This window comes from Epithele typhae (assembly GCF_022376455.1).
Source record: "Epithele typhae strain CBS 203.58 chromosome Unknown BXZ73scaffold_2, whole genome shotgun sequence".
In the NCBI taxonomy this organism is placed as follows: Eukaryota; Fungi; Basidiomycota; class Agaricomycetes; order Polyporales; family Epitheliaceae; genus Epithele; species Epithele typhae.
In genome coordinates, this window is record NW_025954193.1 from 475,023 (window position 1) to 492,488 (window position 17,466).

Below are 17,466 nucleotides of genomic sequence, written 5' to 3' on the forward strand. Positions count from 1 at the left end.
CGGTGCATCACCAGCTTGGCAAGCGCATCAGTCCCGACATTGCTCGATCGGGAAACCGTCGGGAAAGCATATGCTCGTCGGAGGCGCCAAATATCCTCGCTCCCCGCCGCCACTACCTGCCTGCTGAATGTCCTGGCACATCCTTTGCACATTGTGTCCACATTTCTGCTAGGAAACTCATCGCGTCTGACTGGCTCTGCATCATGTCCGTCAACCCTGCCACGCCCCGGAGGGACACCTCTTTATTGCCCACAACGACCACCCCACAAACAACTCGCGTTGCACATTCGCACGTCGTCCAATCGTCACCTCATTATCAAACAACAAGGCGTCACTCCCTCTACGGCACGGAGGACAGGATCATACTTGACCCAGGCTCGCGTGTTTGGAAGGTCGGCTTCAGTGGTGAAGGCAAGCCCCGAGACGTCTTCTGCGCTGGGGGTGAGAGCGGACACGCGCTTTGGACTTTGAACCGCGCTCTCAAGACTGCAGAGAGGGAGGAGGAGGATCGTATACTCGAGGCCAAGCTTGAAGGATGTCTCCGCTCCGTCTTCCACAAGTGCGTCCACAATCCCCTTTGCAAACTGTACCCCTCACATGCATTGAAGTTCTCTCCTCACAGACCCCAAGTCACGAAAAGTGATCTTGGTTGAGCATCCGTTGCTCCCACTTCACCTCAAAGAAATCATGGCCCGAATCCTGTTCAACAACTTGCAGGTGAGCATATCATGCGCACTCAGTACACTATCATCTGAGCGCATACAGGTGCCCTCCATCTCCTTCGCATCAAGCCATCTCCTTGCTTTACTGGCGTCTGGACGTGTCACAGGACTCGTTCTTGACTGCGGTCACCTAGAATCCACCGTTCTCCCTGTAAGTACTCCGAAGTCGTCGCACGCCGCCCTCAGTCGATCTGACTTTCACAGATATTCTCCTGCCGCCCCCTCTACCCTCACCTCCGCACTACCCCTCTCGCGGGAGAACGCCTATCCTCACATCTCAAAGCTCTGCTCCTCATGTTCGGCACCTACATCCCACCAGCAACATCCTTGAGCGCAGCAATGAACATCCCCGCTGCAACACGCTCGACCCGCGTGCCCGAAGACGTCCTCACCGAACGCGTTATCGACGACATAAAGACCCGGATATGCTTCGTTGGCGACCCGCTCGAGCCCGCCGAAGGTGCAGGTACAATGTCGCCCGGTCCTGGAGACGGCTCCAGCGAGATCGACCTTCCCCCAAGCGACCCGGCGCTGTCGGAGAGCGAGTTCTCGCGCGTGAGTGCGGACATCGACCGGGACAGCAACTTCTCGAGTAGGCACGCCGCAAGCTCCGAGTTCTCCGTCGTGTCGCACTCGCAGCTGCCCGGGCTCGACGGCGGGCGCGGGCGCGCAGGCGAGAGCCACATCCAGGCTCTCGCGCGCATGTACGGGCGGCACTCTACCGCAACGGACATCCATCTCCGCGTCGACCCCCCACCAGCGCAGCAGACGGGCACGGGGCGGGGCACGCTGATCGTGCCCGGGTGGGTCCGCGAACGCGCGGCGGAGGTGCTTTTCGAGGGTGGCGACGTCGACGAGAGTAGTGTCGCGGAGGTCATTCTTGACTGCCTACTCAAAGTGCGCTGCTCTTCACATCATGCCCGCCACCTCGGCATTTTCCTCACAATCCTCTTCCACACAGGCCCCCGTTGACCTCCGCAAGACCCTCGCGTCCTCGATCCTCGTCATTGGCGGCACGCCCATGCTCCCCGGCTTCATCCCCCGGCTCCAGGCCGAGCTCACCCGCGCCGTCTCCGCGCCCCCCTCCCCCACCGCGCCGTCCACCCCCCGCGGCCGTCCCGCCCCAGGCGCGTACGACCGCTACGCGCCCCTCCGCCCGCTCCTCCCCTTCTTCGCAATCGTGAACGACCCCGCGCCGCCGCCACCCGCGAGCGTGCCCGCGGCGACGAACGCGGGGCGCGCGCCCGCGTTCACGCCCACGGCGCTCGCCTGGATCGGCGGCTCGCTCGCGGGCGCGCTGAAGACCGGCGGCGCGGAGGTCGCGCGCGAGCGGTGGGACGAGGCCGAGGCGGGGCGCGATGGGGACGGGGAGGGCGACGCGGACGAAGATGGGGACGGGGACGTGCCGATGGTCGACGCGGCCTCGCAGGGGCCGCAGGGGCCGACGACGCCCGTGTCCCCGCGGCGGCGGCAGGGCGCGGGGGCGCGGGGGTCGCCGGCGAAACACATCTTGCCGGACTGGACGAGGACGCCGTTGCCGGTGGGCGCGCCCGCAGCGCCGAGGGCAGCGCCGCCGCCGCCGCTGCAGGCGCAGTCGGTCGCGGGTTGAGGGCCAGAGCGCAAGGAGGTGGAGGGAGGCGGGCCAGAACAGTGTGTACTGAGTCTTACTTTCTGAACCCAGTCTGTTGGTGATTCGAAGGTCCGCGATCGGGACTGCGTGACTTCGCCTTTCACAGCACAGTCAACCTGGGGTCATCCATTGTAGGCGGGTGTGGTATTGTGCGACGGACCTTTACCCGGCAGTCCTACTCGCCAGGGCCCTGAAGTATCGAAGAATCAGTACTATGTGTTTGTAGTGCATAGACTGGACCAAGGACGTTAACTTCATTCTGGAGAGATGGGCACTTGTTTATCATTAGTCGGACATAGCGGGCGCTTTTTGAGGGCTCTTATAATCCACAATGGAGAAACTGCTCGGGCTCAAGGGAAGGTCATCTCTGCGATCTCGTCGCCGTCGCTCGGCGGTCGATGTTCGCAAACGGTGGCAAGGATTGTTAATATGTTTGATTCTCGTGCTACCCGACTCCGTGCGCTCTAAGACTATAACGCTGTACTTTTGGGAACGCATGCCTAATTAGAAGACGAACGAAGAGGCGATGAAAAGACGCGAAAGGAAACGAAGACCGAGAACGAACGACGAACAGCGAGAGGACGCGAGAGATAACGGAGTGAACAAGGAGTGTGGCGCCCCAACGGTGCGAGTGCACGGGGGAACGAGTGGTGAACGAACGAACGGGTGGGGGAAACGCGAACGGAGCGAGACGGTAGCGACGACGACGGCAGTAGTAGTAGTAGCAGGCAGCAGGGGGTAGGGTAGGGGTACACGCGCTGGGAAGCGGACGTACAAGTACACGAGATCCATGAGGTGAAGGGCGTACAACATTCGGATTCGAAACGGAGAGGCAGAAGTAGGGAGACAGGATGGATGGAGAGAGGCGGGATAAATAAGTGTAGGGTGAGATGCAGATATGCGGAGGGCGTCGTGAGAGTTCGTGGGGGTCAACCAAAAGTCGTGAGGAGGAAAGGGAACAGACGAGATCCCAAGGGCGAAGGCGAAACGAGACTCGAGCCCCGGAAACCCGGCGGAAAAAATCATACAAACATCCACCACCCGCACGCCGCTCACAGCGGCTGCGCGTTGAACAGTCGGATCGTCATCTTGCCCCCTTGGCACGCCGCGACCGCCACCGCCCACTCCGCGTCCGAGTACACGTACCGGAGCGCGTGCGGGGGCAGCGCGCCCACGCTGCTCGCCGAGTTCGAGCGCGGGCGGCCCCGCAGCGACGCGGCCCCGGGCGCCGGCGCCGGCGCCCAGCCGACGACGAACGTCGGCGCGAGCGTCACGCCCTCCTGCGCCGCGAATTTGTCGCGCAGGCGCTGGCGCACGTCCGCGAGCGGCGCCCCGCGCGCGACGCGGAGGAGCACGATGCTCTCGTGCAGGACTGCCTTGAGCGTCACGCTCCCCTCCGGAGCGGGGGACGTGGGGGACGCGGACGGGAGCGCGCGGGTGTTCTGGCCGGGCGTCGTCGGGGGCGTCCACGGGAGGTGAAACTGGCCTGGGGGGCGGTCCCGGAACGGCTTTGGGTAGCGGTCAGGGGAGGAGACTTCCTTGTGGAAGGGGAGCGGTTGGAGCGTGGGGTCTCGGGCTCGTGGGGACGGGGTGCGTGCGAGGGCCTGGCCTTGGTTGGCGTGCATACCCGGGTCTGTGGGATCGGAGGAAGTGCGAAGGTGGGGAGTTAGTCAGCAGCAGTTCAGGGCACAGATAAATGGGATGGGGGGAGTGCGGAGGGATCATGCGACCAGGGGTTGCGGGAGGGATATGGACGTGAAGAAGGCTTACCGTAGAAGTACGCGTCCAGGAGGTCTTCTTGCTGCTCGTACCAGTCCTCCTGCCGGTCCAGCGTGGCCATGATGCTGCTCGCTGGACGCCGGCTTCCGGCCGACAGCGACCGACGGAGGGTCCCGTTCGACGGCGACGGCGTGAGTCCCCGGTTGAAGGCATTCGAGTCGATCGAGAGGTCGGAGAGGAACGAGCTGAGGGTCGCCATCGAGCCTCGATGGCGGTGGCCGAGAGCCGTCGCCCGCCCGTCGCTCGTTGTCGTCGTCGTCGCCATCGACATCACAGACATGCGCGGATCCCGACCGGCACGCTCGCCCTCGAACTCCGCGCACGAGCTGCCGGCGAAGCTGGTGGCGAACGAGAGCCGCGACGGCCCGCGTTCAAAGTTGGCACACGAGCCGTTCGCGAAGCTCGTCGCGAACGACGGCGCGCCGCTCGTCTCGGACATCATCGACGTCCGCCACGACGAGCGGCGCGAGTCGCCGGCGAAGCTGGAGAACGCGGCGTGCGACGACCGCCCGGAGGTCGACGACGAGGACGTGTTCGAGTACGTGCGCGTGTCCATCTGCGGCTCAGCGCGGGCCGTGAAGCGGGCGCCGGGCTGTGCGCTCCGCGGATCGTCTTGCGGGAAGATGAGGCACTGCCGGTTCGACTTGTCTGGGCACGAGTTGTTGCGTGATCGACGGGGGACAGGCGTGCAAGGCACCTCCTCAATGACATCGTGCGGGGATACAGTGAGGGGGACGTTGAGCTCCTGCTCGAACTCGCCGTCTTCGGGGAGCGCCTCCAGGCCGGGGTGGAATTCGCCGGGGACAGGGCCAAGGGGGTCCACCCGGGGCTTGCCCGTATCGGGCGGGTAGATCTCGTCGTCTGAGGAGGAGTATGGGCGGTCGGAGTCCCGCGCCCATGGGTGGGGCGGTTGCACACGCGCGGGCGCCGATAGTGGGGCGTTGATGTATTCCGCACGGGCGTCGAGGTCTTCATCGTGGGCGACGCTGAGAGCGAGCGACCCACGGGTCGAGACGTAGAACGTCATGTCTTGCGGGGATCCGGGCGCGTCGCGGGCGAGACTCGCGACGCTGACCGTAGAGGCCGAAGAGTCCGACGTTGCGTAGTTCGAAGGTGGGGCTCCGGAAGAGCGGCGCCGGCTTTCGTCCCTCTGCACGGAGTTGCGGCGGAACTCTTGAGAGAGCGGTGATTGGGGATTTGGGAGGGCGGGAGACGGAGGAAGATCGGCGTAAGGGGTAGGGAGCTGGAGGGAGATGTTCGAGGCGGAGAAATACATGGAGAATGCGCTGCTGGCGACGGAATGACGAGCACTGGTCCGGTCCCTTCCGGTCGCGGACTGGCGTTTCCTGTCGTGGTCGAGGTCGCGCCGCCAGTATCCAAAGAAGTCGCGGACCAGACGGGTCTCGCGCAGCTCCTGGATGAGGCTCGGGATGTCGTCCCTCCACATCGCCTCTATGAGCTCCTTGAACTCGCGTCCGCGCTGGTCGATAGTCGCCTGGCTGGGTCGGAAGAGGGTGCCCTTCTTGGTGAGGCGGGGGATGTGTTCATGGATATCTTTGGCGATGGTGTTCGCGTCTGGACCAGGGGGGAGAGAGTCGAAAGACGCAGCCTGGTCCGAGTGGACGTAGACACCGTTCTTCTTCACGCCCTTTCCAGCCTGCAGCCGTGTGCGCTTCTGGCGGGCCATGAGCGCGTACTCGGACTCGAGGATCTCCTGGAACCAGAGGCAGTCCTCCCACCGGCGCCAAACTTCGTACTCGCTGTGGGAGCTGCCCGAGCGCGTCGAGCGGACGTCTGTTTCTTCAGTGAAGATGGGGCATATGCGCATGCCGAAGCAAAAGCCGCTGCCTGCGCGCGAAGTGAGTGGAATGACGCGTGGGAGAGTCGCGTGCGTGCTCACCCATCTTGGTCGGCGGGAGGACATCTACGGTGAACTCTTTCGGTGACGGGCGGTAAACTGCCCTCTTGTAGTTCTGTGGCGCATACAGTCAGCGCGGGATGTGCGGGGGGCAGAGGGAGGGAAACGTACGTGGCCCGAAGGCGGGCCACCGAGCGAGCCAGTGCCGGGGCCTCCCTGGTGAGACATGGTGGGTGAGTGGGGGTGCGGGGGAAAGGAGCGGGCGGGGAGGGACGCACGACATAATCAGCTATCAGGCCAGTTGCCGCCATGTGGCGGGAGATGCGTCGCTCGGAAGGGCTCTAGTCCGAACGCTAAATTTGCAGGTGGGGGTTGCGCGACGCGCACTGTGACCGCACGCTCGGGTGCGGGGACAAGCTGGCTTCAGCTTCCGCGATAGGCCTAAGGCTTCTTGGGTCCACACGCTCGGCGCCGAGGTGATGATGGTTGTCTCGACGGGCTCCTCGTCCGGAGTGTCGTGGGCGGCGCGGGTGTGTGGTCGAGGTGGGTGTCGCGGTGGTGGTAGTAGGAAGGCAAGAGAGGACGACGGGCTCGCTGGAGACAAGGTCTGCCAGGGCGCCAACGTCTTATTGTGTTGGGCAAGAGCGTGCCCAATCCGCCTGCCTTATCTGGTAAGCGTCCTCTATCACGACCTCCCTCTCCGCCCCAGGTCACGCCCCCCGGACCATGTGTTTACACCCGCGCTCCGCTATCCTCAAAGGTCCACCGCGGTCCGCAGCCGCGCGAAAACAGATCTCGTGCACGCCCGACGGCCCCGTGCGCCCGCCTCATTATGGCCCGCATCCAGCGACCGCGCTCGCGCGCCCGTGGGTCCCGTCGCGCGCACCCACCCTGGCCTCGAGGTTCGCGCGCGCCCGACGCTCAAGTCCACAAGGCCTCAAGACGGCATCAGCCCGCGCATCTACCTGTCGCACTTCCCTTCCTCGCCAACCTCGAGCCGCTGTCCGACCCGCGCACTCGCGCGGCCGCGCCGCGCCGCTGCTAGCGTTGGCCATCGGCTGCGGTGGTTGCCCGGCACAACGCTCTCTCGCGGTGGCGCTGCGCGCGAGAGCCTCGGGACGCCACCACCGCCCGGTCTCAGACGCGGTTCCGTCGGCGCAGGCGGGATCCCACGCACGAGGCGGAACGTCGGCGGCGCCTCCTCACGCTTTCGGGGCCGTGTTCAAACGGGTGGGGAGTGAAGTGTATCAATTGAAAGCTTGCGAGCGAATCTGCCCCGAGAGAAAAAGCATAAGCATTGGAGTGAGCCGGGAATGGGCATGTCTCGCCGCGTCCGTCGTGATCACCGCGCTGGCTTCCCACCCCGCGCTGAAGTTACTGCCTCCGAGCGGGACCCCAGATCCCAGGCGGGCAACAGCGCAGCGCATGTCTCGAGACGTTCAGTGAACGGGGCAGCGATTGGTCGCAGTGAGTTCTCTCCGGGTGGTGCCCGGATGTACGACGTCGAATTCGCCTGCGCTGACCTCTGACACGAGCTCTGTTCTGCTAATGACACCGACAGACGTCAAGGCCAATGGTGACCGGTGACAGTGCGCGGCGGGCCGCGGGCAACTGTCCTCGCGCGCACATGCTGAAGTGGAGCCGGGGCGATTGCGGTCAATGAACCGGTTGCGCTCGTGCGGGTCTTAGGGCGCACGTACCGTTGCCCTTGGCTGTGAAGTTCGAGGAGTGCTGGCGCAGCACCTGCACCGCGCTCCGAAGATACACCTCTAGCACCCCGGATATTCGGAGCGTGACGTCATGATGTCCTCTCGCATCCTCCGGAGTTCCAACACAGAGCGCGCCGGCACTCGTGTTCCTGATGTATAAGTCGAACCTCTGGGCTCGCCCCGCCCCAAACGGCAAACGCTGGGGTTCCAGGTCGAAGCTCGTCCCTTCCAGTGATCCACCTCCCGTCAATTAAATATTATAAATGCATAGCTCGTAAGTACTGAATCCGTACGTACAAAGTATCACAGTGCCTGGTACTAATGCATTGATGGCCCGCGGGGCGATCCCTCCGTCGGGATGATCCCCACGCCGGGCGGCGGCGGTACAGCGTGCACGTGGGTGCCTGGCGTCGCCCATGCGGCTCTGGATTCCTGGAGTCTGCCATGGTGAGCATTGGGAGGCGCCTGAATCTGTAGTGCCCACCTGTGATCGTTATCCCTGGGGCCGGAGGGCTAGCGTGCGCGCGCGCGCGCGCAAGAGAAGCGTATCAGAGATATGCGTATTCTGAGGCCGTGACGCAGCGGTGGGCTGCCAAGGGAGTTCAACTGCTGGGCGACCGGCGCGTAGCTGTGGTAGTACTTGGGAGTCAGCTTGCGACGCACCGAAGGGACGCATGACGATGGACACGTGAGTGAGTTCACATGTGATTGATTGCGCATGAGGTGAGGTCGACACAAATACTTATCGCAATGTGGCGCAGTTCAAGAATGGCCCGACGGCGGGGAGTGACGATCGAAAGGCCGACACTATGGGCACAAAGCCCGGGCATGGGGTGTACTTCGTCCGTGATGAACATGGCCAACGTCCAGGGTTGCGGCGAAGTCAGTATCCTTGAACTTTGAGTGTAGACTACATGCGCAAAATGCCGTCACCGATGCCGTCCCCTCAGAATTGACATCCGGGTTAGAAGTGGATATAAGAGCATTTCCGCGGACCACGGTGTGATGACGAGGGGGCGGCGGAACCGAGTGCCGTAAATGCGAGAGTTCCACTGCAACCGGACCTGATTGCTGCATGTGCTGCGTGTCAACTATCGCGGAGTGTGAGAAGACGCATCGAACCCAGCGCAGCGTGGTCGTTAGCTCGTAACGTCGAGGGCGCAGATAAGACAAGAGATAACGACGCCGGGGTCGGAGATCCCCAGACCGGTGCCGGAGTGCATGGGAGCAACCAGGAAAAAGTACATTCAGTTCAAACATCCTATCGAGCCCACGCGTCAGTGGAGAGGGCAGGAAAATCGAATGTGAACACACTTACTACATCTATCGATCGCTGCCATTCAGATCTCACGCCACTTCTGAATAGGGTCCAGGGCCGGGCGACCGTAGATGGGCTACATGATAGTCGGTCAACGAACTGGATATTCGGTGGGGGCAGGTAGATGTCGACAACGTACCCAAGCCGCAGGCTTGTTGTCGAGGATCTTCTCGATCTTCTCGAGGACTTCGGGCGTCAACCGAGGAATGACCTTGAGAGCCTCGAGGTTGTCGAGGACTTGTTCGGGCTTCGATGCGCCAAGGATCACAGTGGAAGTGTGGGGGTTGGCTGCGATCCACGCGAGCGCCAGGTGGGAGACCTTGCACTTGAGCTCTAAGTGTGGAGTAGATTCATCAGCAACGACGTTTGAGCTCATCGTCGGAAAAGGTTCGCACCGCTCTCGGCAAAGGCGGTCAACTTCCTGACCGTTTCAATCTGCTTCTGCCCTTCGGCAGACTGTAGCCACTTCGCTTTTTCCTTGAATTGCTCCTCCTGCTCTATATCCAGACGAGAGCCCTGTGGGATACCGTCGTTGTACTAACAATCAAGTTGAGTCTGAGCATCTGGGTTGTGGAGAAAATATAGGAAGACATACCTTCCCGGTGAGAATTCCTTGCGCAAGGGCAGAGAAGACGGTAGTGCCGAGATGGTACTTGCGGTACAGAGGGCTTGTGTATGCAATCCTATAGGGTTAGTGGTTGAGCGCTGCGACAAATAAGCCGACATACGCATATTCCCGCTCCGGGCGCTCACGGTGGAGCATGCTGAACAAGATGTCACCAACTAAAACTTGAGGAGGCAAAGAATGCATGATACGTGCCTGTGGGAGCACTGCTCGGCAATGGGTCCAATGAGGTTAAGTCGTGTCGCGATATCTGAGCTTGTATTAGCGCAATAGACGAGTAGACGAGTCCAAAGGACGTGGACATACGGTGCGCCTCTTCGATCTCCTGCGACGACCATTCGGAAGTGGCCCAGTACAGAGCCTACGCGGGCGGGCTGAGACATTGTCTACGGGGGCCAAGCGGGGCACTCACGTAACCCTTGTCAACGACCCAGTTGAATGCACGAACGACTTCTTCCATCGGCACTAGTAAAGTTGATCGTATCGGTGTTTCGGTTGTGTACAAGACAAATATGCTCACCCGTGTGGTCTGCGCGGTGGGCGAAAACGACATCGACGTAATCGAGCTGGAGGCGCGCCAGCGATTCCTTCGTTCCCTCGATGATGCTGAGAGCGCATACGTCATCTGGAAAATATACTCATAGCCATCGCGACTAACTCACTGCTTGCGAGAGAGACCCATGTCGTTGGGACCGCGACGGGTTCCCCAGAAGATCTTGGTAGTGATGATAAAGTCGGACCGGCGCAGGTTCAGCTCCTTGATCACGCGCCCCCTGGATGGCATTGACAATGCTGAGCAGATGAAGTGCTCGATGGACTCACATCTCTATCTCGGACTGTCCGCCGGCGTACGACTCTGCGCAGTCAAACATGTTGATGCCGTTGTCCCAGGCAGTCTTCATGATGTCCTAGAGAGCGCTGCTTGAGTTCCTCGATGTCGATCGACATGTTTAAAACTACACACCTTGACTAGGTCGCCTTTCACGGACCCACCAATCGTCACCCCTTGCGGTTGCGCCATCTTAACACCGAAGTAAAGAAACCCAAGATCGAGAAGAACTCACATCCGCCAAGAGAAAATATTGGGACACGGAGACCACTATTCCCGAGCAGCCTGAACGGCATGCCCTTGGTTTCGTACGGCAAGTACTCGGGTTGAGACATCGCAAATGGCTCTGGGCCGACTGGTGAGTGCGGATGAGAGGGAGGTGAGGGAGCAAAAGGCGAAAGCTCGGGGCGCGGTGCCACAACGCTTTATACGACACGCCTGGGATACAATTGGTCGTGCCGGGCTGCCGATGATAGTCTGGAGCGATATGTGCATACACTCACCTGCGTCGTAGCGCGCGAGGGCATCTCGGGTTACCGTCTCTCTTCGCCCCCCATGCACCACGCGCATTGGCCAGGGGAATGGCGTCATCTGACCCCTTTACGGGCCTCCGTTTTCCGTCCCGATCGCGATAGCACATTGATTCGTCGCTGGGCGTAGGGAGACGCTTCCAAGATTAACTCCATTCCAACGCTGATGTGTGCGAGTGAAGATCCAGAGACACGGATGGGACTCGATGAAGTGGAGCTGAGACAGCCTGTGGGTACAGGCTCCGGCTGTCGTTGCGCGTCTCAAGCTCTCATCCTCGCAGCCCAACAGGCGCCAAACCCAGCCACAGACGCGCTGTTTGTTACTGTTGACGCGGTGGATCTCATCATGATCTACCGGGACGCGTCGATCGCGAGGCGACCATGCCACCCCTGACAGAGGCTGACACCTTTACATCTGTCAGCGTGCTATACACGAGACCACTTGACACGCTTTCGGTCACACTCCACTGCGGTAGACACGCGGCGATGTTTCTAGCACCTTGATCGGACGACGACGAGATCGTTGGGGCAGCGGCGGAGGTCAGGTCGGGCCGTGTGCTGCGGTAAAGGGGGCGGTATAAAGAGGCTCAGCTACAGGTCGGCATGCCCCATTCCTTTACTCCTATCTCTCCCAACACTCACTCACACTCTCATCACCATGCCTCGCAACAACGACACCGTCACCAACCACGGCACCAACACTCAGGTGCGTGTGCCACACTTTGCTTCCCAGACATCCTCAATTCGCTCACGCGTCCACGATGCGTATAGGGGAACAACTGGGACACCCGTGTCGACAGCAACACTGGCGGTTCCGGCTATCACTACTCCAACCAGTATGTACTGACACTCGCGCCGGTCGCGCTCCATTCCGCGTCGATGTCTGATCCGCCTTTGTTGCAGGGACGGTAGCTACTACTACCGGAACACCGATGGTTCTCGGTACTACAACAGCGGGGATGGCTACGCTCAGTACAAGTCTTCGGACGGTTCCACCAAGCAGTACTACGGCTCGAAGAAGTAGTAATCTTCGGGAACATATGTATCTGTACTCAGCGGGGAAGTCTTGACACCCGATGGGGTCTGGTGCGATAATGAATGTTTTGGAACGCCGCTAACTGCTGCACTCGATGGTATATTGCAAGTGGCCATCTTTCACGGTGAGATGTAAGCCAGTTCTCTCCGAACCCGGCTCGTCGACGGACCGTACAGCGACTCCGGATCTGTCTTGGACTGCACAAGGCTCGATCATTGGCCAGCCGTTGAGGAGGGACGACGAAAACGGCTGGATGATCGAGCCTAACCGCCTGCTGTATCCCATAGTTGTTATTATTATTACATCCTTTCAATCCCTATGTGTCACATATGCGCGTGCTGTATCCCATAGTAGCCGCAGTGGGCACCAGGCCTCACGCGTTATCTGTGGACGCGTTAGCACACGTCTTCTGGCGCCCAAGGTCTTCTCGCATGGGTCAGCTCAATGCCGCAGCACACGTCGCACGCGGTTGGTGCCAGACGATTATTAACAAGGTTTGGTCGAAGGGCACGTAAAGCCGGTGGTGATATAAGAAGACAGGCGGATGGTGCGCTGCCTCAAGCCTTCCGCCACCAACATGTCGCGCTACAAAGACGCCGCGATCACCGGCCATGGCACGAACTCTGAGGTACGAATATGCACTGTGTCGCCCTTTGGACGAAGCTGATTTGGCCGTCACACGGACAGGGTAACAGATGGGACACCCGTGTCGATGAAGATGGCAACACCGGATATCATTACAGCAATAGGTACGTTTCTTGCTCTAGCCCTCTCGCGTTCAGTCGCTCATTGGCGTCCTTGGCGCGTAGGGATGGTAGCTACTACTATCAGAACACCGACCAGTCACGGTACTATAACTCCGGGGATGGATACGCACGATACACCCCCCTCAACCGCGCGATCACGGAGTACATGTTGTTTGTGTTGTGGCGTTCCCGTTACTTTACACCTGTCGGAGCCGAGCCCTATGGTAGGCGGTACGCTACGTGTGTACGAAGGGAGTAAACTACGGTCGAGCCTGGGATGACAACAGAGCCCAGCAACCAAGCTCGAGTACCTTGAACCTAGCGAGTTTTCGAGCGAGTACGCGGCGATGCCTGAGGCCTTGAGGCCTGAGGACCGAGTCAAGCGAGAGGCTCGAAGATGATGAAGATTCGCACGACCCACCCCACTACTACGAAGCCGGTGCTCCGAACGAATCACGCGAGTACGAGCACGGCGGCGGCGGCGGCGGCAGCGGCGGCGGTTATCACCCGGAGGAGCGGCAGGACGGAGGTACGACCTGCACGGGCTCGAGGACAGTATCGGGGCTATGTACGACGCGACGACGACGACGACGACGACGACGACGACGACGACGACGACGACGACGACCACCGCTACTAAGGTGTTTTGATGTTCAAGGGGCGAGCGAGACGAGGTGGATGGCGATTCTGTCAGAGAGACTCTCGATGTAGTGAAGTGCCACGTCTTTCAACATGTTTTGGCGTATCTTACTCCATGCGCGACGTATATTGGTTGCTGAACGCAATCGGAAGAGACAAAGGCGGCGTTGTCGGGCCCGGATGCGGCCGGGCCGGGAAATGGAAGATCGAATCCCATGAGGACCCCCGAAAGCGCCTATAGTAGGCCCGCCGGTCATCCGGACACGGATCGACGATTTTTGGCCCTAGGACTAGGCGTGATCCGGACACCGGAAGGGCCTTTCTTGACGACCTGGCCGCCGATTTTCCGGACATGGGCCGAGGGCGGCTTCGGGGACTGTCGGGAATCCGGACATGCTTCGGGAGGGTCCGGACTCCGGAGGCTGGCAGAGGGCACTACCATTCGTTGTAGATAATCTATCCAGACATTGATGATCCAAATAACAATCCTACAATTCCAATTAATGCTCGCTTTAATCGACTTTTTATGGGATGGACTACATACGTAGCTACGTCGCCGCTGCCCGCCGCGGGCCGGCCACACGGGCGCGACGCTGCCCCGACATGTCCGAAAACCGGCGCCTCGGGCCCTGCCGCCCGAGCTCACCGTCTCCGACAGTGAGCTCACCTCCCTCTTTGTTCCAGACCACACTTTTTGTACATGGTTAGTGATTAAAATGTATTTGTCATTAAGCTATTACAAAGGAGTGCTAGCAAGTAAGAATGGGGCCACAGTAGCTCGCCGTGGCCCCGCGACAACGCGGAAGTGAAGGAGGGTGACGCAGAGGAGGGCGACGCAGAGAGAGGGCGACGGGGTGGGTGATACGCTGGCGGAGGAGGCGGACGATGCGCAGGCGGGTGACGCGCACTGCGCAGGTAGGCGACGCGGAGGGGCGACACGCGCGGAGAAGGGCAACACAGAAGAGAGTGACGCCGAGTGCTCGCGGGAGGAGGAGGCGGAGGCGAAGGAGGGCAGCGCGGATGCGGGCGACGCACACGGAGGAGGTGGGCAACGCGCGCGGACTCGGCATGTGGAGGGGAGCAGCACGGGCAGAGGAGGATGACGGGCAGAGGAGGGCAGCGCGGGCGGAGGAGGGCGATGCGGATGCGGGCGATATCTGCGGAGGAGGGCGAGGACGAGGCGAGCGAGGCGAGCGAGGCGGGCAGAGGCAGGCGATGCGGTGGACAGTGTAGAGGTGGGCGACACGCGCAGAAGTGGACGACGCGGAGGCGGACGAGCCGGAGGAGGTGGGCAATGCGGAGGACGCGGAGGAGGAGAACATTGTGGCCACTGCCCCTCTTCCGACGTTGCACTCGTCGCGACAAGATCTCAGTCCACTCTAGTCCAGCCCCCTTCCCTTCCCTCTCTCTTCCAGTCTTGAAGGCAACACAACTCGAGCTCAAGCATCTCGTCAACTGGCAAGAGGCACATGGAGTGCACACACGAAGCTTGATCGCCGACACACAGGACGACTCAAGATCGGCCGGTCACAAGTCGTTGCGAAGCCAGATCCTGGCCAAGTACTACCACGTAGTGTGAGCAGGGTATAGACTGTGGAGCGGGCACTGGCAGTGAGCGACAAGTGCGCTGGAAGGGAGACACTGCATCCAGTCTCATAGGTAACAGTGAAAACACCATATCTAAAGGGCCAACACGCCGTCGACAACGTCAACGATGCGATGGAGGAGTAATGCGTCCTTTTTTGAAGAGAGTCAGCATGAAAGAGTACATGTATGCTCAGAAAACACGGTTTTTGCACGAATACAAGCGTCCTTACATGCCTATATGACCGCCGAAAGTCCGGACACGGTGGGGACCCGCGCCCGGATGGTCGCCGGTTTGTCCGGACACCGACCCCCAAATTGTCCGGACATGAAAGTCGAAAAAGTGGGCGTCTAGCGGCGGGCCTACTATAGGCGCTTTCGGGGGTCCTATCCCATGGTCCGTTCATGCTATTTTTCATTCCTACCTGCCCTAACCAGGAGGTCGGGCAACAACGATACCACCGTCACCAACCACGGAGCCAACACCGAGGCACAAACCCCTTCTTCCCAGGTCCGCACATCCTCGCCAATCTCGAGGCGAGCGTAGTACGTACAGTTGCAAGTATGTCTCGTCTACATCACCTATTCAATGGTGCCGACGGCCAAGTCTCTTCTTCTATGCCAACACCGACGGTTCCATGTCAACATATCGTCGTGGGAATGGATAGGTCGTGCGCCTGCCAGTGTTGAAGAATACCGGGGCTGTGGCCGCAGGCGACCTCGCAAACGTTTCCCCCTCCGATCCGAGGCCGCGACGCATCATACTGCACATACGGCATCGTCCTCGCAAACGTTTTTTCGGGTCAGAGCCCGAGAGCAAGCAGGCCTAGAACAGGGGCTGGGTGTATCCCTCCGCCGAGATAACGTCGCGTTCGCGTTCGACCGACCTCGTGTATTCAGCCTCAAAAAACAACCGCGCGCCGTTATTTCCTTGCGCGCATGTGTTCGCCGCTATGTATACGGCATCCAGGGCACGGCTGCGCACATCCCCGAGGGCGCGGCTGGAGCCTGTCCGCGCACCAAGTGGACGGCGCAGGAACGACGCGGCCTGGCAAATACAGACCACCCCCGCAAGCCCGCGCGCGCCGTTTGCACGCAGGCCCGGAAGTGCTCCGTCCTTCCCACTGCCTAAACATCCCGGCGGACGGACCTAGGCCGACCCCCGCGCACGGCCCACGCCGTTGCGGCGCGGCGCGGGGGAGGGGGGGCCCCGCCACGCGTCCGCCGGCCAGTGCTTGGCCACCCCCTCTGTCGCCCGCTATTTATTAATGGCGACCGCGCGCGGCACGCCGCCTCCCGCGACGCTCGTTTTCAAACTTCCTGCGCCTGCGCCGGGCGGTGCGGTGCAGTGTGGTGGGGCGAGAAGTGCGTGAGCCGGCCGGTGGGGCGCGGCGGAAGTTTTTCATGTCATGAGAAGGAGAGGAGAGAAGGAGAGAGCTTCGAAGAGCGAGGTGGGCGGGACGCACCGATGGACGGCAGGCACTTGAAACGGTGTTCGCCTCTCGGCATTGCCGTTTGCGGCGTGTTGCGGCCGGGGATGAGGCGAGAGATGGAGGTGCGGTGTTCAGGCCTTCAGGGTGTAGGCGGTGCCAAGGCTGGCTGGGGCGCGTCTGGGATCAAGATCAGCATCCGCAGAAGCGTCGCGGTGCCGGAACCGTTATGGACAGGAACGTTCACCCGAAACGGTATGAACAATGGGCGTGTGGGCGGGGACAACAAAAAAGGGCTTACGAGCCATCTGCGGGAAAAGGAAGACGGTGCCACCGCGCAGGCAAAAGGCAGCCCAATTCTCCCGATTGAGTGCGAGCTTGTAACGATGCCGTGGATTGATGAGACGCTCTGACAAGCCCGCGGGCAGATCTGTTGGATTGTCGGCCGGTGAGTGCGGCGGTCACGGCAAGCAGCAAGACGGACCGCATTGACCTGGAAGCCGTGTCGTCCGCAGGTCGTCTTCGCCCTGAAGACACGATAGCTCCCGAGGGAAGAGACGAGGTGGGTAGCCACGAGGCCCTGCGGCCCCATCGTGGCGCACGCGCTTCGTGCGGTGTGCCCCACCACGCGGCGAGCGCGATAGCCCACGCGCCGTCGCCGCAGCTGCCTTCCTCAACGCTCACGAGTCATGGGTGGAGGTCCTCCGCGAGCGCGCTCGACCGAGGCGTGGGCTCGCCACGCGAGCCCCCGCCCGTGCACAATCAACTGCCGGAATCAACAATCAGATTCGCCAGGCACTCGAGGCTCGGGAGCGGACGCGGTGGAAGCCAATCGGTGACGGCGGGGCGACACGCACGGTGCGCGCGTGGCGGCGCTGGCGTTCATTTGTTCGCTGGCGGATCGCAGCGGGCTGACGTGCGTCGCAGATTGGCTTTTGTCGCGGGTTTGTTGGTCGGTTGGGGCGTTGTCGTCGGGCATCCCGAACGGCAGATGCGATGGGGAACACGGTGACACCGATTGGCGGGGCCAG

At 61.3% G+C, this 17,466-nt stretch overlaps 5 protein-coding genes across 5 annotated transcripts; 3 read left to right on the forward strand and 2 right to left on the reverse strand.

Annotated features, from left to right (window-relative positions):
* Window positions 1-203: 203 nt before the first annotated feature.
* BXZ73DRAFT_38460 (actin-domain-containing protein) lies at window positions 204-2,331 on the forward strand (the record flags this gene model as incomplete). Its single annotated transcript, XM_048018196.1, has 6 exons — window positions 204-559; window positions 609-717; window positions 766-873; window positions 927-1,619; window positions 1,684-2,133; window positions 2,197-2,331. 6 exons carry the CDS (start codon window positions 204-206, stop codon window positions 2,329-2,331), a joined length of 1,851 nt encoding a protein of 616 aa, XP_047883070.1.
* Window positions 2,332-3,404: 1,073 nt separating this feature from the next.
* BXZ73DRAFT_86653 (uncharacterized protein) lies at window positions 3,405-6,217 on the reverse strand (the record flags this gene model as incomplete). The annotated part of the gene is made up of 5 exons (XM_048024273.1): window positions 3,405-3,985; window positions 4,123-4,373; window positions 4,455-5,979; window positions 6,032-6,104; window positions 6,161-6,217. The coding sequence occupies 5 exons, from the start codon at window positions 6,215-6,217 to the stop codon at window positions 3,405-3,407; spliced, it is 2,487 nt and encodes an 828-aa protein (XP_047883071.1).
* A 2,821-nt stretch (window positions 6,218-9,038) lies between these two features.
* BXZ73DRAFT_38887 (Aldo/keto reductase) lies at window positions 9,039-10,805 on the reverse strand (the record flags this gene model as incomplete). The annotated part of the gene is made up of 13 exons (XM_048018270.1): window positions 9,039-9,092; window positions 9,156-9,349; window positions 9,412-9,553; window positions 9,612-9,684; window positions 9,745-9,780; window positions 9,807-9,891; window positions 9,948-10,002; window positions 10,054-10,106; window positions 10,162-10,247; window positions 10,304-10,414; window positions 10,464-10,549; window positions 10,606-10,646; window positions 10,706-10,805. The coding sequence occupies 13 exons, from the start codon at window positions 10,803-10,805 to the stop codon at window positions 9,039-9,041; spliced, it is 1,116 nt and encodes a 371-aa protein (XP_047883072.1).
* An 853-nt stretch (window positions 10,806-11,658) lies between these two features.
* On the forward strand, window positions 11,659-12,024 carry BXZ73DRAFT_96066 (uncharacterized protein; the record flags this gene model as incomplete). The annotated part of the gene is made up of 3 exons (XM_048026976.1): window positions 11,659-11,706; window positions 11,772-11,836; window positions 11,904-12,024. The coding sequence occupies 3 exons, from the start codon at window positions 11,659-11,661 to the stop codon at window positions 12,022-12,024; spliced, it is 234 nt and encodes a 77-aa protein (XP_047883073.1).
* A 589-nt stretch (window positions 12,025-12,613) lies between these two features.
* Window positions 12,614-13,422, forward strand: BXZ73DRAFT_96067 (uncharacterized protein; the record flags this gene model as incomplete). The annotated part of the gene is made up of 4 exons (XM_048026977.1): window positions 12,614-12,664; window positions 12,724-12,785; window positions 12,846-13,006; window positions 13,334-13,422. 4 exons carry the CDS (start codon window positions 12,614-12,616, stop codon window positions 13,420-13,422), a joined length of 363 nt encoding a protein of 120 aa, XP_047883074.1.
* Between the last annotated feature and the right edge of the window lie 4,044 nt (window positions 13,423-17,466).